The sequence below is a fragment of the Humulus lupulus genome, chromosome 5, assembly GCF_963169125.1.
Source record: "Humulus lupulus chromosome 5, drHumLupu1.1, whole genome shotgun sequence".
Classification (NCBI taxonomy): domain Eukaryota; kingdom Viridiplantae; phylum Streptophyta; class Magnoliopsida; order Rosales; family Cannabaceae; genus Humulus; species Humulus lupulus.
In genome coordinates, this window is record NC_084797.1 from 229139533 (window position 1) to 229166383 (window position 26851).

A 26851-nucleotide genomic window follows, 5' to 3' on the forward strand; every position below is an offset into this window, starting at 1 on the left:
ATACAAAATTATTTCAAAGATAACATAATTGAGAAAGTCATGTGAGTGTAAAACATTATCACCAAAACTAATAATATAAAATAAAATAAAAATAGAAGGTTGGCAAGGATCTTTGGTTGCTACATCTTGACGCCTACCCAATCCCCCTGTTAAACTTACCAGTCAGCCAAGCCAGCAATCACTTACTTTTCTTTATTTTTTTTTCCTAGACCAAACCCAATTGGGGGAGGTGATGGGGAAGATAGACTTTCAATCATGGTGACTAGTGTTAGGTTGATCCAATGGTCAAAAACAGCTACTTTGATTGTTTCAATATTCTGTTCATGTTATGATAATCATATGATAGAATTATGGAAGAATATAGGTTTTATACTTTTTTTTAGACCCCGAGTTTTGTCTCATTACTTGTTTGGACCTTGTGTTTTCTAAGTTTTCTAAAATAGTTCAAATAGACCTTTAAATCCAATTTTGATCAAAGTTTTCTGAACTAAAATTACAAATAATTCATCAAACTAACAACTCAGAACAAAAATACAGCCATTTTGCCTAAAAACTTTATTGTTACCTATTTGAACCATTTTACAAAATACAGGGTCCAAACAGGTAATGAGATAAAACACAAGGTCTAAAAAGGTATAAACCCAAGAATATAAAAAGCTAAAAAATGTTTTTAAATCTCGACTAGATCGAGTTAATATTAATCCTAACCTGAGTTGAACTAAGTGTCAACCAGGTTGAGTTAAGTTACTCTTAATCCTAAACCGAATCAAACTAACGGTCAACCACTTACAGATGCTGGTACTCGGGATACATGGCAATCTCCTAAGAATATTCAGGCAATAACTAGAGGGAGTAACAATCTAAACTAGAATAAAGGGTATTTTACTGAAAATAGAAAGACATAAATTCAAATTTTTATTGTTTAGTTATGTCATGATATGAGAATCCATAGCAAAGTCAAGTGCTAAAAAAGAAGGCACATCACCAAGTGAATAGAAAGAAAAAGAATTATTCAATTGTCAAGCATTCAAAAAGATCATTAATATTGGGGGTAAAAAATGGGGGATTGACCTTTTACCAGCTTCTCTTTGCTGCTTCAACTAGACCTTTTTTTGCCCAATCTTCATGGAAGGCAAACAAAGTTAAAGTGAAAGAAGCAAAAAGAAGCTTTGGAAAGATTGTACTATACATGAGAAAAAACAATAAAAAGAACATCACTACCCAAAAAAAATAAAACAAAAAAGATTGGCTTACAGCTTTTGTATGCCCTCTCCCTAGTACACTTTAAAAAGACTCTGATTCCTAGTCTTTTGTTTTGTTAGAAATTCATAAGAGCACCATTGTTCAGGGTAAAATTGAAGTTTAGTTGATATGGAATGAATGGCCTAAAGATAAAAAGAAAAGCAGGCTTGAGATTACCATATGATTATTGTAGAGAAAACAAATTATAACTGCATGTTCCACCTTGGATTTTCTGTCAGCTAACTCAATCAGAGCCATTTTGTTTCTTTGTTCTATAAGTCTTTGCCCTTGGAGGGTCAATGATCTCCAGAGCGCCACGTATGCACTTACGGTATGAGAAATCTTCCACGGTACCATCAACTCTTACCAACATAAAGCAGCGACTATTCTCATGTTCCTTGTGATATGCAACCTATCAATGAAGCAAACGTTACACATAAGTGTTAATATATATTGCTAGAAAACATCTAAGATGGAAAATGTTACTCATAAATGCTAAAATATTTTGCTAGAAAACATCTAAGATTGAAATTTAGAAAGACGAGGACAACAGCAAAGATCAACTTAGCTTACCTTTATGTCTTGAGCTCCAACGCCAATTTTAAGATCTCTTTCGGGGTGAAAATGTAATGCAAACATCAAGGTTGACTTGTCCAAGTCATTTAGCCTCTCATCTATTTCATACCTATACACAAAAGATGCAAAGAAATAAGGAACTTTGTTTATGTTTACACTAGGATGACATATAAATCATTCTTATTGTCACACATGCAACTCAAGAAAGAATATCTGCAAGTCGCGGATGGCTGGAGCCCGTATGAAAACTTAAGAACCGAGATGAAGTTCGAAGGGGCCCACCTAGTCACAGGCCTTAGTTCAAATTTAGAAGAAAAAAAACTAAGAGATATTTTAGTACAAAAATGAGTATTTGAGTTTTTTATTTTCCAATAAACAATGGCCAGAGCAGGTCCATTCCCATGAAATCCAAGGGCAAGAAAGTCACTCAAAATTAACCTCAGTTCTGAAAAAACAAAGAATGAGACTGCTTATTTTATTTTATTTTTGAAACTAGGCTACCCATCAAATCCTACAGTATTTGGGGACCAAGAAACTATAGCAAATTGCTATGAAGGTACTCGAGAGGGATTCAAACCTTGTGAGAGCAAACAACATGCATAACCATTTGAGCTATCCGGGTACAAAGGATAAGACTATTCAATGAGGCATCACAAATTCACCAGACCACATGAATATATGTAATCTAAACTAATGATGGTCACTAATGCAAAGTCAAACAAAAATTATAAGGAGAGGAACTTGTTCAAGTTAACTTACTTTTTCAAGATACTCTGTAGTTGGCTTTCGAGTTTCCAAATATCATTCACAGTGAAAAGCTTACTTATGGTTATGGATGCTTTCGAAATACCCAACTTTTTAAGCCCTTTTGAGGCAGAATTTCCATACTTGTATAAAAGTTGAGCACCAAATTTCACGGATTTCACTGATGTATGATTCACTGCGTTAGGCTTTTCCATTACATTTTGTTTATTAGAAATGTCAGCAACCAGCAAGTCATATACATCTGCAGGCTTATCAATCTCGTGTCCCTAATGGCATTGAAAATAAAAAAAAAACATTTTGATTATATCAACAAATTTTATGAAAATAAAAAATAAATAAAAGGCAACATTGGAGCTCAATTGACATATATTAATAATAGTACACCTATATTAAATATTTAACATATGTGTATATATATGATACTGAATTATTTTAGTTTACGAAAAAAGTGTGGATCACGTGTTTGTTTCATTCAAAAAACAAAAAATAATAAAAAAAAAATTTAAAACACGGCACTTTAAATTTGTAGATAAAGCATGTTTTTTATTGTGAGTAGTTGGATGGTAAATAAATAATAAGTGTTAGTAAAGGGAAAAAAATAATTTGTGAATAAAAATAGCATTTGAAAGTTGAAAAAAAGTAATAATAATACTTTTAGCATGTATGCATTGGAGCACAACTCGAAAAGAGTCTGTTGCATGTAAATTACTAAATAACATGTCTTTTTGCATTGGAGATGATCTAATTCTGGAAACCTTATTATCCATGAGAGACAAATCTGTTGGTATAATATATTTTGTCTCAGATGCAGTATAAACTAAGACCAACGTAAAATCTACCTACATAGACAGAACAATAGAGAGTCAGAGTATACCTTCCCCGAATATATAAGCTCAAACTGTCCGCCGGTTCCAAAAGGAGGAGTCTTTCCCCATGCCAAAGCATCAAGGCTCCCTTTAAGACCATCTGTGACTTCAGCTTTTGCCGCTTTGATAATGCAAGCAGCAGGAGTCTGCAACATATTCCATAAAGAGTATATGAATATACCAATACCTATCACATTTATCTTAAACAGAAAATGTTATTAAAAATAATGGCTGATAACTGAACTAATATAAAAAAGAGAACTAACAGAAAAGCAGGCTTGTGTAAAGGGTGATGCGACAGAGGCATTTCCCCTTTGCTGTGCAAGGCCTTTCGGTGTCAACCCAACAAAATATCCTGTAGCTGATAAAGAATTCGCAACCAGAAGTAAATGCTCAGGGAGTATACTCTTGCCGATATCAGATACTGCTGACTCCAAATTCTGCACTCAAAAATCCAGTATTGATTATAGTGGTTATAGAGAGCAGTTCATGAGAAATCTTGTAAATCAGCTTCAACACCAACTCCCACCACCCCTAGAGATTTCAAAAGAGATGCATAATGGGGTGGGAGAAAGGTAAAGGGCAGGTAGCATAAAGCCAAGGGAACATACATTGAGAAAATACTTCCATCCAGCATCTACTCCATAGACCAAACAGAATTCGTTCATGTTATCTGGATGACTGCGTGACCAATCAATTAAATCCATGATTTTGAGACAATGATCCATAAGGGTACCCCAAAGTCTTCTTTTACAAACTCGTGTCATAGAAACTCTAAGGTAGAGTTCTCGAAACCGATCACTCCATAGAATGTCTATGCTTTTAATTTCTTGGAAGCCTAAAGAATAAATTTGGCAACAAAAGGGTCGTGAGTAACCACCATAAACAAGGGTTTAAACCCCAGACTCAAGTGGCAACAAGGGCTATATATAACTTCTACAAATTCAAATCCCAATAACAAACTTCTTGCAAAAGCCTCTCATGGTCCCATTCCAGTCTAGGGGCATACTACCATGATTCCTTTCTCAATGTCACCCTATTATAACTATAAAATGAGAAAAACTTCTTCAAATCTCTACTGAGAAAATTCCCATTCACAAAATGAACAAATGACAAAGTCAAACATTAGTTCACTACGAACCTTTTACAACCATTTCCAGCAGGGTAGGCAACACCTTGTCTCGAACTTTCTCCAACTCTAAGTAAGAATTCTGGGAACTTTCAGCTCTCACAACAATGCAATATGAATCTGTTTCTTTGTCCATAGTAGAACAATCACTGCTATAAAAGAGATGGCTACAATCAGGAATGTAAGACGATGTGCACATGGCAGAATGGTGCCTCAGATATGAGCAGGCAAATAATGAAAGTTCAAAATCAATAACTTGCACATTGTGTGATGTTAAACAAAGTGGACTTGAAAGTACAAGTTGTGAAGAAATCAAAACCATTATAAAATAGCAGAAATCAGTCAACGCACTAGAATCTTTCTATATCTTCTCAAAGTGTAGAAAACAACCTATCCTTTCACAAAGTTACTCCATCTGCTCTATTATGTATGAAACTACACTGGCATTACTCCTTGAGGAGAATACAAAAGACCATTTATTAATCAATTAAGAAAAATTGGGAAAGCCTATAAGCCACTGAAGCTAGCTCATCAGTGGTGTGGGGGTAAGGGATAAGGTGGAGGTATGGGGTTCAAACCTTGGACCTCTTTGTTTCTGTTTATTATCCCCATCATGTGTGCTAGTTTTATAAAATAAAATTAAAAAGCCTATGGAATTGGAAGAAGAGAGAACCAAAGAAACAAGAAGCAAGAGAAACTTAGTGTTCCCACTTGATGATGTTTAATAAATAATGGCAATTCAATAATGTCGAGAAAGAAAAAAAAGTCTTAAAGTACTCGGTGAAGACAGGAAGAGCAAGTAGAGAATAGAGATTATGCTAACCCTCAGTAAGAAAAAAGAAAAAACTACATCACAAGTAAATCTGTAGAAAAGCAATAAACAAATATAAATATTTTTTTATTATATGATTATACTGAAAAAAGAGGAACAATTTACTTGCTCTTTATCTGACAATTTGGTAGGTTGTCTTTGGATCTATTTAAGATTTCATACCACCCTTGACGAAGATGATTGATTACAGAGTGAAAATTCAGTTTTCTTTGTCTCAAAATTTCCTGAAAAGTAACAATAAATTAAACCAGAGAACCAAGATTTTATTTGAGCAGAGAAGTTCTGAGAACCTAATTGTACTACCTTGTTGATATGAAAATGGCAAACCCAAGGACTGAATTGTCTCTGGCTACCAGTCGTTGGAGTGTAGCTAAAGTAAAAACAGTCAAAGCAATTAGAACTTAGAAGAGCACGAAAGTAAATGTGCATGTAAAGCTGAAAAATGCAGAGAAAATAAGAAAATAGAAACCAACATTATCATGGCTGTAGAAACAATGTTTGAAAACTTTAGTCTCTCCAAATAATTTTTTATTTCTAAGGCTCCATACTCAAAACCATGCATTTGTCTTCCAAGTCTCTTGGACAAATGTAGTGACATGGTTTGACTAGCTTTGCTTTTTCTTGAGCCACACTCCAAAGCATTCTGTATGATGAAAAATCAGCAAAATAAAGTCAGGCAAGCATTTCTAGAATCATGGTGTGGGAAAACCCATTACCAAGGATGCATCAAGTAGGCAAATATTCCATATAGGCACAAAAACGTGGCAGATAAAGATATAGAGAGCACTAGACATTTGACCTAATATTAATATGCTAAGTAATAAGTACTTCTTTGGAACAAAAAACACAATTTATTAAGTTCATGTAATAACATAAAATGGAGGTGGAGAGAGAGAGAGAGAGAAGCCAGCACCTTTATATTTAGCAGAGGAGAAGTTTCAAGGAGACTAATGGGCTGATCCAAAGCACTGTATGCAGCTTCAGAAATGGCACAAGCAGACAAGGCACCAACAGGTTTGCCACCTATGCCATCACAAACAGTTGAAGATGTATGACCTTCATCAGAATTGTACGAGAACTGCACAATCTGATTGCCACTACCAGTTCTTACCGTTCCATCATAAGCAGTGTGCATATCACGCATGAAAAACATAAGCCTCCGGGTCAAAGTCCCAGGAAGTTCAGCATTATCACTAAATGAACTATCTCGATTTGTGATAGAATGAACAAAACATTCTAATGGATTCAAGCCAGTAAGGAAAGAGTTTTCCACCACAGCATACGGGATGTAAGACCCAGAATAGTTGGGAACATCGTCAACGTTCCTGTTTAAACCATATGCCTTATGATTATTCCAAGCAGTGCAAGAGAGAGTGTGAGGAATACTAAATGATAATGGCACAAGTGAGTGTTGTACACCAAGACACATGCTCTGCTGAACTAACTTCGGCAAATTCCCCTTGCTTCCAGCTTTAAACATAGCCAGCAAGGAATTGTCCTTACTTGCATATTTAAAGGTAAGACTCTGAATGTCACGAAATACTTGCTTGAACGCATCTATTGAAGCTTGACTAAGTGCAGCAGACTTTTGCTTCTCGTAACACAAACGTTCTACTTGAATAGACATGGAGCTCGGAATCTCGTCATCAGATTCTGTAAGCACTTTGTGAAACGAGTTCAGCAACTGTTTAAAAACACACGTCTGCTCTGCTTCTTGTAAACCATAAAATATTTCGTGCATCAAGTTTCTTCTTGAGTACAAGTCGGAGGTGAGGTTCAAATCCAAGAGAGAAACACTCAGACCCCTCATCGACAGCCACTCACAAAGAACTTCCTGGGCAGCACATAGAGTATCAAGTACCTTATCTGGAGAATATTTTATAATGTTTTGGAAAAGGTTGCTATTTGTGTCGCGCAACCATGAAGATCCTTCCGAAGCTATAATCTCCCCATTTGATATATTCACACCATTTGAATCGCAAAAATAATCAAAACCTGAAGGCAAGATCGTACTGAATAATTGTTTTCCCGTCCAAACAGGACAATTAAGTAAAGGAGCTTTGATTATTGCAGGAAACAGTTGGTGATTCAAACAAAACATTTCCAATTGTTGTATTTGAAAACGAGTCAATAAGACACCATCTTCTGTCACCAAATGAGCAGCAACTAAACTGTCTTGATTGAGGGAAAGCAGGTTCTTACCACTTTGTCCATTGATCAGTTGTCTATCTAAACCAACAAGCTCTTTAAGCTCAACTCTAGTCTCAACTGACTGTGGAACATAGCCATGAAGGCAATCACCATCAAAATCACCACGAAAAGGAGAACAACAAAGTGGATTTATAGATAAAACTGATGTTGTTGGAAGGACCTTTGCTGATAAAGCAATAAGGGAGTGTTGATGAATGGATGGAGGCCTATTAATCAACACAATATCTCCATCACGTAGAGGCCTGTATATAGTGTCTCCTATCTGTAGTTCATCCATAGGACGCACCTTCACAAGATGACCTTTCCTACGAACACGGATCCCTCCCTTCTCTATAAAACATAGATTCGAACATGTATCTGATCTTTCTAAGTTCCATCTATTCAAATTCTCAGAAATGTACATTTTGTCAGCAACATTACATGGTATGCCGATTTCATTAAGCTTGATATTTGGATCACCAACAACAACCATGCGAAAACAATGATCACTCCGCTTCCCCAAAACAACATCTTTGACCCATCTTAAACCAGATGTTTTCGAAGGAGAATCTTTTATCTTTTGTTGGATAAGAACCAAATCTTTACTCAAAGAGTTGTCAGAGTTTAACTGCAAGTAAAATGCATAACCAATTTAGAATTTTTCACAAAGACTTGCCTTAGAAAGAATCGTTATCTTCGCAAAGACTTGCACAATTAAGGAAATAAGCTGGCTAACTTGCCTTAGAAATTTTCATGCAATCCAAAACACGAGCAGCCAACTCATTTGCCACTCCTCTGAAATCAACCAATTTACGGTAAATTCTGGTCCGCTCATCCTACAACCATTAGGTACATGCAAGGACGAAAGAGAGAAAGAACGACAATCAATAGGTGATCTACTAACCAAATAAACCAAAACTCAAATGGTGAAAATATTCTTACAAAAGTCAATCGCTGCCCATTGGAAAATGCATGTGTAAATTCATTCACGCGATGACAATTTGGTGTTACAAGGAAACTGTTTAAAAAGAGTGAATCTAGCCTTGGAACAAACTTTTTAATGAACATAGGATCGACATCCTTCAACAAATGATATACCTACAAGCATAGTAAAGAAAAATTACTCGAAAAGGCTAATATTTTCATAAAAATCAACTAAACATAACTGCACAAGAGAAGAAAAATCAATAAATAACAGAGTACTAAATACTACTAACCTGTGCATGTGACAAAACTCTTCTGTATGATTTATTGCAACTTTCTTCAAGTTGTTCATCTGGTATTAAAAAATTCCAATAATCATCTGGCATCTCTCTTGGTTTCTTTTGGAATTTTGCATTGCTTTCATTTACCACCTCTACTATAATTGCACTTCTTCTAAATAAATCAGTTGAGGAAACTTTGAATTTCATTGGCGGGTACCTCCCTACCAAACTTCTCTGTTTATTTAGTATAAAGATATATCAAATTACAATACTGCATAAAGAATGAAATCAAATAGAATAAAAGACCAAACAAACTTACAGTACAATATTTGCAACCCGTAGGCTGATGATGACCATTTACAGAGTTGGGATCCTGGTATATGCATTACAAGATATATTTTTTTAAAAAAAGAAAGGAAAAGACAAAACAAGACATAGTAAAATCAAGCCTTTAACTCTCACATTTTATTAGCTCGCACTTAAAATGATTATTTGATTCTTTTTTTTCCCTAAAAGAAAGATGTATTTATCATCAGACTTGTTTCTCAGACATGTAACATTATATGTCCATCTTTAATCACAAAATCACGATGTCCATTAAGAAAAAAATGGAGAATAAAATAAACTACTTTGAGTCAAAAGATTCCATATGTCTCAAGTAGATTTTTATAATATACACTAAATAGAATTACAATCGTACTCAACTAATATGTAAGTAGTTGAGCAATTAAGTAGATATATTAGTATTTTCTTCCATAATTTCTAAAGCAAAGAAAAGTACGGTTCAATCACAATCATTATTTTACGTGAATATAAAAGCTTATTTCAAAAAAGAAATTTGCAAATATATACATGTGCAACACTTCAATTAGCTATCATTAATTAACCTTGGCACATCAAGCATAAGGAACGTGATACCTGACCTTAACTCGATGAGATGGCTTGATCGATTTACATGAAGGACAAACATTGTTCAGTATCTCTGCGACTTCTGATAGAAAATATGGTTGTAGTATTGTGAAAGGAAACTTGATATGGCCAAAATGACCTGGAAAACAAAAGGCATCTTAGAACAATTTCCAATTACAGCAAGACTAAAGGATCTTATTATCTAATTATGAACCATGAATTTAATGTAACATGTCCATTCGCACCTTCACAGCTCTTACTTTCTTGATAGGGAACAAATTCACCTTGACGACGCCGTGAGTTTTGGGCACCACATGTGGAGCATTCAAGAGATAGATTTGGGAGTCCCATTCTCGAATCAGTCACCTCATTGACATTCTCAATTGATATTTCAGATATCTTTTCCTGTAAAGGAATTAAAACACCATGAAGACTAATATACAAAAATTGAATTATGGTACTTTCGAACTATAAAGTACAAAGCTACTATCAGAACCAACCAAAATTTATAATGCACAGCACCAAAAAGTATAGATATGATATAAATGTCAAAAAGGTATGATATTAAGAAGATATTTTGAGAATTAACTAAACTAAAAACTAATAAGAATAATGATATATTTTGAGAAGAAGCTAATGCATCAAGAAAACATAAGACATAATTCAAAATGACATGCTCCTCATTTATGTAAGCATATTGCTACATCCAAAGTAAACAAATAATAATATTAGCAATAGCCTGAAAACAACACACCGAAGTGATTGTGAAGATAATATCTTATGTAAGCATGGAAGCATGGAAGCAAGTATTTTTAAACTCACATAAACTCTCTTGTTAAAAAGAGTCAAACATGTGCTTGTATAATGACACATGTAAGCATGGAAGCAAGTTTTTTTTTTGTATATATGTATCAACATACGATAACAAGCATCCGAACTCTATATTTACTAGGTAGAAACACTACACTTTGTTGTAAACTCAAACCCAACTGGTAATGCATACCTAAGTTCTGTCTAAGTCCTTCCTTTTGATAGTGAAAAGTTATCTATGAAGGATGGGTTGAACGGTCTGCCCATGGTTTGTTCTCATGAGGTAGGTTAAACTCCTCATGGAGACCTTTCTACCACTATGCTAGATTTTCTTGCATCCCAAAGATTGTAGGTTCAATTGAAGGACTAGTATGGAAAAAGTGAAAGTTGTAGATTACCTAACAGAACAATCATGAATTCTCTTACAAAAGTATTTTTTATTTATTTTATACAACTGTGATTAAAACCCCTTCCCCTCCCCACACACTCACACAAACCCAACCACTTGAGCTAGCCTCAAGTGGCTTCTTTCACAAAAGTAACTACTATTACAAGGGAATGTGTTTTACAAAAGTAGCAAAAATCAAACTTTAATAATAAAAACACTTAAACCCAACTTATACTAGCTAGTTTCTCCAACGACCAATTGACTTGATCAATAGACATGTTTGTAGAAAAACTTATATTCCCTTCACACACACTCATATTCAGTAGCTTCACTATAAATATACCAGTCCAAATATCACATCCAAGCAGCAGATAGAACAATAAACAATAGGTATAATGCAAGAGTATAAAAGTCCTTACGGTAACTTCACGAGTTGAAATAGTAAAAGTTATGCCAGTTAGGATACCAAATGGCACTTCTTCATCTTCATACAACTCCTTCCCCATGAGGCCTGGTGACCTCATACCTGCAGCAAAATATCAAGCCACCTACTTAAAAATAGGGCACTGAAGCAATAATAACCAGTTTGAAACAACTTAGTAGTAGCAATAGTAAAAGAACTATGACCTGCAAAATCAAGGCCAACCCATAAAACCAATCCCCCTCATTGTTGCAATAATTATCAATTCAATAAACACTCTCAACCACATAACAAAAGTTTAACAGCACATGTCTAATTTATTAACCTTTTAATAGAGTTGCAGGGTAACTTTTTAAAAGCTAATAAACCCATACGTACTCAAACGAATCAACCAAACAAGTACACTGACTATCATCTTTTCATCAACCGATGGCCAAAGAAGAAAAAAAAAATCCCAGCTTTCACAAATTCACAGTCCATATTCCATGACAATTAAAAAGAAATTATTAAAGAGAAAAAAGAAAACAGCTAGCAATCATATTGCCTTTGAGACCCAACAATTACAGTACAGAAATTAGTGAAAACAATCAGTAACACAAAAGTTCCAACCACATTGCACAAAACTCTAATTTCTCGAACTCAGAAGAGCCAATGATCAATCATGAACATGCAGAGAAATTAAAACACAAACCTCCATGCACATAACAAAAGCCTTCAATGCCAAAAACCCATCAACCCCGGACGCAGAGCACAGAGAAACACCCCAAAAACAATCAAACCAGTACTCAAAAACAAAAGTTAAACTGACCCAGATAAACAAAACAACAGAATATTAATCATCCATAACATAATCATACATAAATGCCCCCCAACCCAACCCCCAAAAAAATACTTACTTTTCTTCGAATTAGTCTTCAACAGAATCTTGTAGAGTAATCAAGTGAAACAATGAGACATACCTCTCTATCTCTCTTTCTATATATATTTATATCGAAGACCAGGCTCTCAAGTCTTAATATTGTTGCTTCAATGTATAGTTTTGGCGAGTGAGATTGGTAAATGAGAGAAACGACAGAAATAACAGTGTCGTTTAGGTGAGTCGGTAGGAGAGAGAGAGAATTGAGAATTGAGAATTAAGAATTGAGAAGAGAAAGAAGTGTAACGCCGCCGGTCTTTCAGATTAAAGTGAAAGACAAACACTGATTTCTAAGACCGGAGGAAGACCGAGGTCGAGAAGTTTTCCTTTTTGAGTTGTGTCAGAATTAATATATATGAATATATGTATATATACCAATTTTTTCTACATAATTACCAAAATGACCATTTATATATAAATATTATACATTAGATAGGTTTATTCGTATACTTTATTAATTATTTTTATTAAATTTATATTAATATCATATAAATTTTAAATAAATATTTTATTTTAATTAAATAATTTTTTTAAGTTTATATTGGTTCTAATTTTTGAATTTGGGAGTGACAAAAAAATATTATATATTATATGTTTAATATAATATTAAATATTATAAGTGGATTTTAAATTTGAATTTATTGCTAGTTTTTAAAAAAAAAAACAATTTGTTGCTAACTAACAGTAGATATATAGTTTAAGTTTAATTAAATTTTATTTAAATTATAAAATGTATGATTTCATTATTTTTAAATAATTATCATTGTAAAATATCTAAAAAATATCATATTTTAATTTGTTTAATTATTTATTATTTTTAAATAATTGTCATTGTAAAATATCTAAAAAAATATCTTATTTAATTTGTTTAATTATTTATTATTTTTAAATAATTATCATTGTAAAATATCTCAAAAATATCATATTTTAATTTTTTTTAATTATTTATTTTATTTTATTTAAGTTTAAGTAATGTTTATAAAGTACAATTAAATATAAGAATATTCTGTTAAAATTGACATTAAAAAATAAAAAATTGTTAAAACAAAGAATTTCCGTTATCTACACACTTATTATATAAAAGAGATTTCGATTTTCGAATAGGATTCTTTTTATTAATTTATGGGATATATATATACCGCGAATGTACCCAAATTATTAAGTTAATAGTACTTAAGTACCCAAGTTATTTTTTGTCGGCAAAAATACCTTCCGTCTATGTTTTGTTGCAGGCGTCAGTTCCAACCGTTAAGTGTGTTTATGACATTTGGTGAAAGTACCAAATTAAATGAATATTTGTGGTGAAATTATCTAATTTAATAGATATGTGCGGTCAAAGTGCTCAAATTATGAGATATTTACAATAAAAGTACTCAAGCTATAAACAAATTTGACATCATGTGGTAGACTTAGCAGCAAAATAAATAACTGCTACAAAATATGAATGAAATGTACTTTCGCCAGCAAAAAAATAACTTGGGTATTTAAGTGCTACAAACTTAATAATTTGTGTATTTTCATCGCAAATATCCCTTAATTTATTATTATTTATTTGATCGGAGAATGGTGATATATATACTGTGTGGTGCTAATAATTGAAATAATTTATTTTTATCTTAATTGTACTAAATAGATTATTGAATTTTAATTTTCATAAAAAGAAAAAAAGAGTTTTTTTAAATAAAATATTGATTATTTTTTACTAGGATGAATTTCGTTTTCTTTATTATCTATTGGTTATGTCAATAGTTGTCCAACAAGAGATCATAATTATGAAGTAGGATGGATAAAATCAAAAGAGAGAGAGAGAAAGAAAATTAATAAATTTTACTTGTTAAAAAAGAAGAAAAAAATATTATATTTTAAGAATGTAAACGGTCGATAACAGTAGGACAAAGGGCGGGAAAGAAAATTCCCGGTTTTTAATTCGTTTTAGAATACGGGAAATAACGTTAAACTATTGCTATTTAACACTTTAAGATGTCCAACAGCACATGAGGTAGCACCCCATGATTAGTTAGCGATATCTCATAATACTTATTAAATTCAAATAAGTAGGACCCAATATTATATTGAACCAATAGCAGTATGTCATATCCTTGTGTTGTTAGGCACCAATAGTACTCATTAGCAATCCTCATAACATTAAAGTCAATAGTAGAGAAATTAACTACTTATTTTTAGTCTTTACTTATAGAATCTGTTTTAGAAATAACTAGGTTTTTAAGTTTTTTTTTATCAAATTTTACAATCTTAGAAAAAAGTTAAAAATACCAAACATGCTAAATATATGAAATTATAAAATACCAAAGAATATATATTTTTACGATAAACTATATATAAAAAAAATCATACTAGATGTAAATTTCTTATTTTAAGTTATACTACCTTATGATTATGGTAGGTGCTTCTTTTTTTTTTTTTGAAAATATTCTTTGAAATTAAATTGTTTTTTATTTAAATTGGTCAAAAAAAAAATGAAAACATATAATATTTTTTCAATTTTTATCGATGATTGAAAATATTCTTTTTTTAAAAAATGATTTTTTTATAATTTTAAAAAACCAATACCAAACAATAACCCCTATTTGTTTTTACTGACCTAACTTATTTAATATTTTTGAATTTGTAAAAGTGTACACTATTCGCACACACTTTTTCTCTCCCCTCACCCTTTTGATAATTAATGGGTAATTAATTAGCCATTTACAAACATAATCATGTATAAATTAACATAAATATCATTAAACAATTATAATTATAAACCCTAATTTTAACACACCCTCTCAACATATTAGGTATAAACATTAAAAAGAAGATTAGATTATCAATAAAAAAAACAACTCTAAAAAAAAGTAGATGAACAAAATATAAATATAAATATGGATATGGAGATGCTAAATATTTTAATTATAATGATTTTTTTTTTGTATTTTATTGTTTGTATCATATGTGTGAACTTTTTTATTATAGTTCATTCTTAAAACTTTGTATGATAACAACAAGACACTCGAGATTGACATCATTAAAAAAACTAAATAAAAACATAAAAAGAAAAGAAATGTAATTAAACTATGAAAATGAGATGTAAAAGACAAAACACTAATCATGATATGAATTCATTGATCATCATGAATACTTTACGTTAGTGACAATGATTTAAGTTTATTTAGTTTTGTTTAGAAGATAGTGATTTTAATAATATTTGTATTATTTAGTAATAATAATATAAAGAGGTGTGGGAAGAAAGTTTTATGTATAATATTGTAATTATTACAAATTTAAGAGGGGTGTGAAAATATTTTTTTTTATTTTTAAATTTTAAGAGGGTTTAATTAGAAAATGTGTGAGATGAGTAAAAAAAGTGTGTGCCAATGGTCACACCCTTTGTAAAATCATCTCCAAACTCTACTCAATTTTAACATTAATTTAATGGCACAATTACCAAATTATAATTAGAATTAGAATTGAAATTAATAAATAGAAAAATAAATAATACTAAAATATAGAAGAATTAAAATTATTATTTGTATTATGTTTTTACTAAAACTAGCTAGAAAAATTTACACAAGCAACGTAATTGGAATGCTTAAATGAACTAAATTGACATTTTTAATAAAATGATAAGAATAAAGTAGTATATATTTTAGTGAGATATATTTTTAAATGACAAACTTGTCTTTAGATTTTTAATAAAAAAAAAAAAAAAAAAACTATTACCCTTAAATGAAAAGCAATATGATTAGTAAACATGAATTTTCTACTCTTTATTTCACCAAATTTTCTAATTCCTTAATTTAGTAAACATGAAAAGAAATCATTATCACATAAATGATTGTCATTCATCACAAAAATGATTCTCATTCACTTTAAGTAAATATACCATTAGACTAGATTTTAGACCTCTCAATTCAAAAATTATTTGAAAAAAAACGCAATATGATTAGTGCAAATCATATTGTATTTTTTTTATAAGTTGTTGTGAGATATTATATCTAAACTGGTAGATAATTGTTTGGTACGTACCATTTGTTTTATTGAAATACAAACTTGATACATATATTTTCAATAATGTTCATCTAGTACTCTATAATTTGAAATCACATATTTAGTACATTGGATCCATATTTGATCAATATGACCGTATTGTCATCAGTTATATGTAATTATGAAATTAAATTTTCATTTGAAACTCATATAATTGAAACATTTTTGTCATATTGATCAAATTTGAGTCCATGGTACCAAATATGTACGATTTCAAATTACATGGTACCAAATAAGCAATATTGAAAAAATAAAACACTGAATTTGTATTTCGATAAAACATATGGTACCAAATGAGTATTTAACCTATCTAAACCTATACTCAAAAAATTGAGGAAAAAAATATACAAAAAGCATTGAATAAGGTTTTTTTTAGCATAATGCCCCATTTTGTTGTTCATTGGCAATACAATTATCGAGATATCTTTTTTTCTTTTTACAATCAAGTCATTGAGTTTTAAAAATAATAATCTTATTAATATTTGTTTTTCTTTTGATGTTACATTTTAAACTTCCCTAATGATTTTTGAGAAGTTCTTGAGTCATGTAAAAACATTTTCTCAAAATATGAACTAGCCAAACAACCGAAGAAAAATAAAATTAAAGGGCACTAATGTTAAAAATCATAAAATAAACAAATAATAAGATTCAATAAATAAATAAAACATATGGATAACCATAGAATAAACTGAACATGTTATTAGTATAGTAGGAGAGATATATAGAGAGAATAAGTTTGAAAACACAACTTTGGCTTGTACTATTCAGTAAGGTGTTATTTAGGCGAGATTGAATTGGATTGAATTGAAGTAATATTAATATTAAGTTTTGTTGGTAGTGTATAAGATAAAAAAGAATGAGACTAAATAAAATGTTAGTGTTGGACCCATTATATATATTTTAATATCATCTGAGTTTAAGATTAATTTTAATCAATATACATTTTATTTTCTAAACTCATCATTTTAAATTTTAAACTTTATATAATATTTAAAAAAAAAAATTGGTTGGCTTCTCAAATTAGGGTTTTCTTTAAGAGGATACGCATAATGCGTTGGTCAACCTTCAACCAAGATATTATGATTTTGGCTTTCTTTGGTGAAGCTGAGTTTAGCTTTGACGTTTGTATTTTGCATATTTGGCTTGGTTGCAATAAATTTGGTGCATGAATTTTGGCGATTGATTTTCTTTCATCAGTGCATGTCTCCAACATTGCACATGATGGTGACTTGTCCGACAACGGTCGTGACGAGATCCTCAGTCGGATATAGGTGGGTGTTGTATCTTCTTCTATTTTAGGTTTGGTGCGCCTTTAAATCGTTCGACCGCCATCATGTGTGTTTGTAATGCTTTAGTGAAGGCTTTGGTGGTGTTCGGTGTTCTTCAATGTTTGCATCAATGATGTTCCTACTATCTTGGATGGTATGATTTTTATTGTTCACTATGGCTTTGGTGTATATGTTATGTTTTGTCAATCTATTGACTTTTGTTACTATTATTGCTAGTTCTTTGAAGCACTAATTTACTTTATTAGTTTATCATAGTTGTTGTATTAGGTTTGATCCTTATTGATTTATGAATGAAATCATGGGCCTTTCTTTAAAAGAAAAATCAACTTTATATTTTAATTGTGTTCTAAATTTATTTAAAGTTTAAAATGGTTTTGATTTTACACTTAAACTCTATATTAAATTCTTTTTTTTAATTAAAAAAAAGGGCAAATTGTTGACATTGCACTTCACCATAATATATGGTAAGGTATAATTAATATAAGTTGATAAATTTAAATTGTGGGAAACCAAAAAATCTCCGAACCAACGCTGTGAATACCTTTATATTATTTGAGGGTGCAAATAAACTCTATTATAAGTTATAATATTTATCAAATAAGTTAAAAGAAAATGATAAAAAGTATATGTTGTTATTCTTAACCAAACAATAAGAAAAATGGTTTATACATTTTGAACCCTGTGTTTTGTCTCATTACCTGTTTAGACCCTATGTTTTGATAAATTATTTTTTTAGACCCTATGTTTTGTAAAATGGTTAAAATAGAACCCTAAACCCAATTTTGGTAAATATTTTTTCAACTAAAATCACAAATAATTTACCAAACTAACAATTCAGAACAAAAATAAAATTATTCTGCTTAAAAACTGTGTTGTTATATTCAATTTTTTCTTCATCAAAATTGAGTTTAGGGTTTTATTTTAATCATTTTACAAAATATATGGTCCAAAAAATAATTTGTCAAAATACAGGATCCAAAGAAATAATAGGACAAAATAAAGAGTTCAAAAATATATAAACCCTAAAAAAAAATAAAGGAACCACACTTGGTAAGTTATTGTATAAAAAATAAAATAAAAATAAAGGGCGTTAATGGTAAGTTATTTTTTGTTTTATTTTACATTATAATTTATAAACAGTATTTAATTTCTCACTTTATTCCTATTATTTATTTGTTAAGGTATGGTGGATCATGGTGCCATCCGAAATTTTGGTAAGAGAATTTCTACATCGAACCCACACATTTTAGACATGTACCTTTCTTGTGAGAAAGTGACATTAAATATCAACAATAGAAAGCTCTTGTATACATAAAATTAATACTATTAAAATCTAAATTTTATAGTGTTCCTATTTTGTGTTAAAGGACACACATGTAATTATGTTATGGTAGGACCAATGTGATGTTTGTTTAACTTTCTTAGTGTAACCAAACAATTTGGTTACATGTAGGACCAATGTAGATATTTTCTCACTTTATCCACAATAAAGTGATACACAAAATGTCTATGCTTTTCTTTAATTACTTTTTTTTCACTTATCAATGTATAATTAATTCTAACTATTACTATTTTTAAATGTGACTACATTATTTATTTATAGTATAATTTTTTTTAGTATAATTTACTAGTTTTCATGGCATATTACTCTTGCATGGTATATTAATTAGTAAGATAAACAGAATATATATCCTTTAGAAAAAAAAGATAAATATGTTAGATACTAAGAAGTTAATGTAGACATGGCATTCCATATAAATATGGTTCTAAGATCTTATACCCATAATTGTAGTAAAATATATAAAGTAAAATATAAGGATTTTTTATTTTTTTTTAAATAACCCCTTCCAAAGCAAGGACTAAACTCAATGATATTAAAATAAAAGTTTACAGCTGAGAAACCTGAGGACTAAATTACAGAGCCAACAAGAATGGCTAAAACAACACAACAACACCTGCATGCAAAAACTAAGTCCAATACTGTTTATTGCATGGAATTAATCTAAACAAAAACTTTAACCCCACAAAAAAGATGATTGTTCTTGTTTACTTAAGGTGGGTGGCTTTCCTTGTAGTCATTGTATATCTCAGCAGTCCACTTACTCCCATCTAAGTCCCCTTCACTTACTCCAATCTTCTGTGTGCAAATTTAGCCACATTGTGAGCCATAAAATTGATCTTCCTTGGCATTTTTTGCCCGCTTGGCAAGGACCCGTGGCATTAATTAAGTCCACTGCCCAGTTGCTATTACTTTGGAATATATTGAAACGCGTCTTCAGCTCTTCTGCTTTTTTGGCAGCCAACACCAACGCTTTTGTCTCAACCAATTTCAAATATGTTTGTTTTACTTGTTTAGCTGTCACTTTTATTATCCTCCCTTCATAGTGAGAGAGGGCCGACTCTAATGGTGTACAAGTTTGGCTACTGCACAGAGTCCCAAAAAAGAAAGGGTCCAATATTATTTTTTAATGTATTTCAGATTTTTTTTTAATAAACCCACTTAAACAACCCAAAATATAGGACCTAATTTGCTTTTTTTTATCTCTTTTTAGTGATTTTTTAGTTTTTTTTTTGTTTTAGTGTTAAAAATTTTATTTACAAATTACAATTTTTTTATTAGAGGCCTAATTTTTAAAATTAGAACAAGACCTCCAAAATATTTAAGACGGCCCTGTTCATAGTCCTCCCTACTGCTGCTAAAGTCGAATCCGTACTACTTATAGCAAATTTAAAATTACAACAAAATGTCTAATTAGCAAGTTTAAAATTACAACAAAATGTCTAATTTCTTGAGTAAAAGAGCGAGTTTTTATTTTTGTATTTTTTTGAATGGAGAGAGCAAGTTTTTCAAAACGTGCATTATATCCAATTGTATAGGTAGGTAGTGGGTAGTAGGTAGTAGGTAGTTTAGGTTTCAAAAAAGAAAAAGTAAAAAGTTGTATCAATGCGAAAGAAATCAAAGTTTTTTTTTTTTTTGAGAAAACAAAAATAATTGCATTTCAATTATTTGTAACACATCAGTCCATAATTGGATTGCATTACACATAGCTTTAAAAAAGTTAGAATATTTCTAATTTTGTTTCATCATATTAGAAAATTAAGAAATATTATATTTGTAGGGCCTAGTTTATTGAGCAAGATATGATATTAGTCGATTAAATTTTTAAAAGTTATATATTATTTACCAGCAATAATTTGTGAAAAAAATATAAATTGGATAAAAAAAATTTAATTTTAATATTATAATATTTATAAAAGTGTCGGACAATTCTTCTATAGATGCTTCACTTTAAGCCCTACAGGTAGGGCTCTCAGTGTTTCTCGACCCGTGAATAGTTTTCAGCGCGATTTTTTTTTATGACCGTGTATATTGTAGCTATTTAGAGCATCCTGCAAATTTTCAGAAAATTCTAAATAGTTTACAGTACCGAAAACTAAGTTCAAACATGTTGTTACACACGTGACTAATATTTTTTATGCGCGTGGAAAACAACATGTTTGAACCTAGTTTTTGGTACTGTAAACTATTCGGATTTTTCTGAAAATTTGCAGGATGTTCTAAACAGCTACAATATACACGGTCATAAAAAAATCGCACCGAAAACTGTTCACGGGTCGAGAAACACTGAAAGTCTCACCGGTAAAACTTAAAGTGAAACTCCTATACATATATTATTATTGAATAATGGAATGAAATTTTGATAATATATTTACATTATACTTGAGCATATTATAAAGTGAATTTTAATTTTGAAAATCTTATCTTTATTTTTAGACATAAGTTATGTGTGTTAGGAATAGATGTCCTTAAAGTATATGTATTGTACATTACCTTTATGAAATAAATAAAGTATTTAAATTGTTTGCATATATCAATTGTTTTGTATTATTATTTGAATACTATAAATATAAAAAATCATAAATTGGTTAATGTAACTACAATCTTGTATTAGTACGAAAAGATTAAGATTGTAGAGATTAAATTTAAATAGTTTATAATAAAATAAAATTTATAAGGAATCTTTAGATTAAATATTGTTAGTACGGTCTACTGGTATTATGAATACATGTGATCTAGATCTAGATCACTGATGTAGTACGACATCTTAATGGATGTACTTTGTATAATGAGATTATACAGAACATGACCCGACATGTTATTAATACTCTTATAAATATTGTTTTGCTAATAAAGTATTAATTAAACATGTCAATCGATGATCATATGCATATCAATTTGAATTCTGAAGTTATTATGAACTTCTATTTATATTATTTGAGTCATTTCATCACTCGTTAGGATCTGTTAGAATGATCAGGCTAAAATCTTTTGTTTTAGGGGCTCATTAATATAAATGTTTGGAGACATGATATACACATGTAGAAGCTATATCGTTTTATTTAAGAAATGAATAATGATTCATTTAAGAGTTAATATTTGGAAAATAAGGGTTATTGAGTTCAAATTCATGAATCAGTTTATGAATTAACTATTTATCACTCAAGGATAAAGAAATAACTAAATGTGTGAACAATAAACTTATCTCATCTTTAATTATAAATCATTAATAGATAATTGAATTGTATGTAATGATTATATTAATAGACACTTGTTATAATTAGGAATGCACATTTTCCCCATGGGAACGGGTGTAACGCCCTAATTTCTCATAATATTATCAAGAACACAGCGTTGAATCGTAGACATAATAACATATTAAGGAATGAACTTCTAAGCCGGAAAATGCATACAAGCAATCATACACTTACATAGTCATAACAAATCATATCATAAGTTCATACAAGAATTCATAACAACACAAATTTATATTAATCATACAAGATGATAAAACCTTCTAGGTCATTAACAAACTCTAAGTCATTAACATATTCTATTGGTCATACATAGGTCATAATCAAACTCTAATTCATAAACATATTCTATTGGCTATATACATAGGTCATAATAATAAATCAGGCAAAAGAAAAGATAAGTGCTTATAAGGGTTGGCAATCAAGCCCTAGACATCACTTAGGTCCGTCATACAAGTTTCGGCAACCAAGCCTACTGGACATCACTTAGGTCTGTCATACAAATTTTGAACACCTTAGGTCCAACCATACTTATCTCTTTTGTACCTACAATGTTAGGGGTCATACAAATAACTTACATCTCATATCTAAAACTATCTAATTTTCCTTACCTTTAGTGTGGAATAAGATAAGAAAAAGAGATTGCTTGTGCTAATAGATCTCACCCAAAACCTTATATATAACATAAATGATTTAAGATTCGAGACTTATAATAAAAACTAAACTTCCAAAAATTCTAAACCATATAAAAGTCATACCTTTACCCTAGAACCAAAAGATCAATACTTCTAAAATCCTGAGCCTCCACCAAAAGTGTCTATCTCCAACAACAATACTAAGAACTTAATACTTGGTAATTTCAGTTATATAGTGGTTTGATGGGCTTGTGTATTTTGGCTATATAGAGGTTTATAATGGCTATATGTTTGAGGCTTTATAGAGAAAATAGAAGAAACAGAATTCCCGAGCATTGTAAAGGCTATAGTGGTTCAACTTTATGATGTGTTTATGGGGAAAAAAGATTAATATTTTGGGAGAGTAATTTTTGAAAATTTGAGAGGCTTGAAGGCTTTGTTGAGTGTGAAAAATGAAGTGGTGAAATGCTCTATTTATAGGCTCTCAACCCCAACCTTTTTCCTTATTTTTCTCCCCACTTATTCAACAATTTTTCAAAATTCAAGCTTTCCCTTCCCAAGGTAGTTTCGCCCAACCCTTGTTTTACCATTCAAAGTGCTACAAAACTCTCTAAATGCCACACATATTCACTAGTTTCTCTACATAGTCTCCCATGCTTACACCTAAGTGTTTTTAAATTCAAAATACTCCAACAAGCCTCAACTATCATCAACTTGGTCAATTAGTTTCCTTTTAGCAAGCTTAGAATGACACCTAGTTCCTTAAGTTTAAAATGAGTTCAATCCTTGCCTATCTCTATGCCTTCACGCCACCTAGTGCATTCAACCAAGTAAGACTTGGTTCTTCAATAAAAGCTTTGTTACACATTTATTTAATTCATGAAAAATTCCACCTAATAAAACTATAGGGAATTTCGGCTACCGTAGTGTTATTCAAATTTTGTGACTTATTTTAATGCTGCATGCACACAACTTAAGTCTCCAAGTAATATGTGTACATGTTTTTAATAAAAACTTAAAACTATATACTGTCTTAATCATATGCTAAAATCTTTATAAATACTAATCATAAATAATTATAATTATCTAAATTATAATTATTTTCTAAATCATAGAAATCATATCTTAAAATAATTAAACTTAAAGCAGTCTTTTAAATTCCACCACTCAAATTATAACTATAAAGTAATAAAACTAACTTGTGGTCATAATTAAGGAGCTTACAAGAAAATAATAACATTAGTTATTACAACGGGACCCGCGTGGACCTGCCAATAATAGGGTAGGGAATCCCCTTCTAAATGGGAAACGGGGCAGGAATGAGAATAATTTTTAATTCCCGAATGTTAAATGGGACGGAGGCGAGGATGACACTCCATGCCCTGACGGAGTCCCATTTAAATTATTATATATATTTGTAATATTTTATATGGATTTTATATATTTCTTTAAGTGTTATTGTAATTTATTAGTGACTTTTTTAATATTTTAAATTTTATTTGGGATAATATTTAGTATTTTAAATCATAAATATTGTGCAATGTTTTAATTTACATATAATTTACTGTTTATATTTTAAAATTTTAATCTAAAATTGATTTTTTTTAAAATAAGTGGATTCCCCGTGGGGATTTCTCTCCTCAATAGGATATTCCCCACCCCATCCCCGACAGGGAATAAGCGAGGATCGGGCGGGGACGGGGACGGGAGGAGCACTCCCCGCCCCATGTGCATCACTAATTATAATAAGTACTCAATAAATACATGTCTATAATTACAAGATGCTATCTCATATTCTTACTTGAATAATAGAGAGATTAATAAATAAGATTATTGAATCAAGTTTATAAATCTAAATTTATTGGAGCTTGTAATTATAGATCCATAGGTCCCCTAATCAGCTTCATCAATACTGTTAAAGATAAGAGTTGAAACCATGATAAAATTGTGTAAGACACATATTTGAAAGAAAATTGTTCTTTGGGCAAATATGTAATTATGTGATAATTAATGTTAATTAATTAATTTTTTAGATTAATAAATTAATTAATTGTTTAGATTAATAAATAGATTAATTATTTTATGATTTTTGAAATTATAAAATAAAATAAAATAAATAAAAATAATTAATTTTGAATTAATTAAGTTTTTATTAAAAGTGAGATAATCTTGTAATTCAAATTTGATTTGGAGTAAGATTAAATATTTATTTAAATAATTAACTATTAAAGATAATACTTATTTAATTTGGTTATCATTTACCTAGATATTTTTTAAGAATATCAATTTAAATAAATAAGTCATTTAAATATATTTAAATAATAAATGAAAAATACTAGTTTAGCCACTATATATTTTTTTTAAAACGCGATTGGTCATTATGTTTTGTTAAATTACAATTCAGACTCTATGTTTTACAAAATGGTACCCTATACCTGATTTTGGTCAAAATATTTTAATGAATTGTGACCCTATACATTCTAAATTTTCCCAAAGAAACCACTAGCATTCCAATTAAGGGATATTTTACAAATTAATTCTCAAATTTAGATTCAATAAATTCAGAAGTAGCAAGTTGTGAGTTTAACCGGAGATAAAGAAAGATATTAGGGAGAGATAAAATGAATTGTGGCCCTATACATTCTAAATTTTCCCAAAGAAACAACTAGCATTCTAATTAGGGGATATTTTACAAATTAATTCTCAAATTTAGATTTAATAAGTTCTGAGTTAGTAAGTTGTGATTTTAACGAGAGATAAAGAAAGGGTCAGAATATTTTACAAACACACAAAGTCTAAATATTATTTAACAAAATACAAAAATCGATTACGTATTGAAAAAAATACAAAGTATTTTGGTAATAATAAATAATGAAAAGAGGATCAGACACAAACACCTTAAAAAGAAAGATTAATATATATATTAACATATATGTAAATTTTTTAGAAGATTGGCCAACCTTTATGCGCTTGGGCTGTACTCAGTTTCCAATAATGTACGCAAAATATGTTAAGTCTAATTTATCTTTGTTTTTTTTATGTAAGTTTTAGAAGAATAAATTAATATGATTAATACATGGAAGATACAATTTGAAAATATAAAATTTAAAAAGAAAAAAAATCAATTTAATAGGATTTTTTTTTAGAGGAGTCAATTTGTTGGACTTAATTGATACTGTTTGAAATATAAAAAGGAATTGAACTAATAAAAAAAAAAGCTTTTAGGATGAAGGAAAGCATAAGAAGAATGACTACTGAAATGGAAAAATACAGCAAGTAGAAATAAATAAAGTAGTGTACATAAGGGTAAAACCGTCAATTTAAAAGTGTCGAAGTAAATAAAATAAATTATTGGGCCGGGTTACCTAACTCAAGTTGCACAATTCACCTACCCAACCAAAATATCAATAATTAAAAAAAAATCAATAAATGCTTCTTCCACTCCAAATCAACAATTCACAATTTTCTTAGTTGTTATTTGAGAACTCAAGTAGACCAATGACCCATGAAATGATACTAGTTATTAATATTTTATAATATTTATTAAATTTAAATATATAATAATTAATATTAAATTATATCAACAACATCTTTATGTTAAAAATAATTATTACTCCTTATCAATTCTCTGATATTTGGCCTTAGAATTAGGAATTTAAAAAAGAGTTTATATTTTTTTGGTCCTGTATTTTTTTTTATTATTTGTTTGGACTTTATATTTTGATAAATTATTTTTGGACCTTATGTTTTGTAAAATGGTTAAAATAGAACCCTAACCCCGACTTTTGTCAATGTTTTCTCAACTAAAATCACAAATAATTTACCAAACTAACAATTCATAACAAAGATAAAATTATTCAGCTTAAAAATTGTGTTGTTATATTCAATTATTTCTTCATCAAAATTGAGTTTAGGGTTCTATTTTAACAATTTTACAAAACATAGAATTCAATAAATAATTTATCAAAACATAAAATCCAAACAAATAATGAGACAAAATACACTAATACAAAAAATTATAAACCCTTTAAAAAAAAA

At 30.0% G+C, this 26851-nt stretch overlaps 1 protein-coding gene across 4 annotated transcripts; it reads right to left on the reverse strand.

Annotated features, from left to right (window-relative positions):
- Positions 1–1016: 1016 nt before the first annotated feature.
- On the reverse strand, positions 1017–12570 carry LOC133778314 (DNA-directed RNA polymerase IV subunit 1). 4 transcript variants are annotated; one of them, XM_062218201.1, is made up of 20 exons: positions 12230–12570; positions 11332–11438; positions 9960–10119; positions 9729–9853; positions 9125–9178; positions 8818–9039; positions 8543–8698; positions 8341–8436; positions 6324–8228; positions 5884–6053; positions 5714–5780; positions 5516–5634; positions 4591–4730; positions 4061–4287; positions 3716–3889; positions 3458–3595; positions 2578–2849; positions 1816–1927; positions 1465–1654; positions 1017–1385 (listed from the first exon to the last, which is right to left on the reverse strand). In XM_062218201.1, exons 2-19 carry the CDS (start codon positions 11434–11436, stop codon positions 1487–1489), a joined length of 4410 nt encoding a protein of 1469 aa, XP_062074185.1. In that variant the 5' UTR covers positions 11437–11438; positions 12230–12570; the 3' UTR covers positions 1017–1385; positions 1465–1486. The 4 variants fall into 4 exon arrangements, with proteins under 4 accessions (XP_062074185.1, XP_062074184.1, XP_062074186.1 ...); XM_062218200.1 differs by having other exon boundaries at positions 1017–1654; positions 12293–12570; XM_062218202.1 differs by having other exon boundaries at positions 1017–1654; positions 4591–4727.
- Between the last annotated feature and the right edge of the window lie 14281 nt (positions 12571–26851).

Excerpts from the sequence above, each read along its gene's own strand:
- LOC133778314 (XM_062218200.1), bottom strand. The coding sequence starts at position 11,436 with ATGAGGTCACCAGGCCTCATGGGGAAGGAGTTGTATGAAGATGAAGAA. Across the intron at positions 9,040-9,124 it reads CGGGTTGCAAATATTGTACT|AGAAGTTTGGTAGGGAGGTA; the intron begins GTAAGTTTGTTT and ends CTAAATAAACAG. Across the intron at positions 6,054-6,323 it reads CTCCTCTGCTAAATATAAAG|AATGCTTTGGAGTGTGGCTC; the intron begins GTGCTGGCTTCT and ends TTCATCATACAG.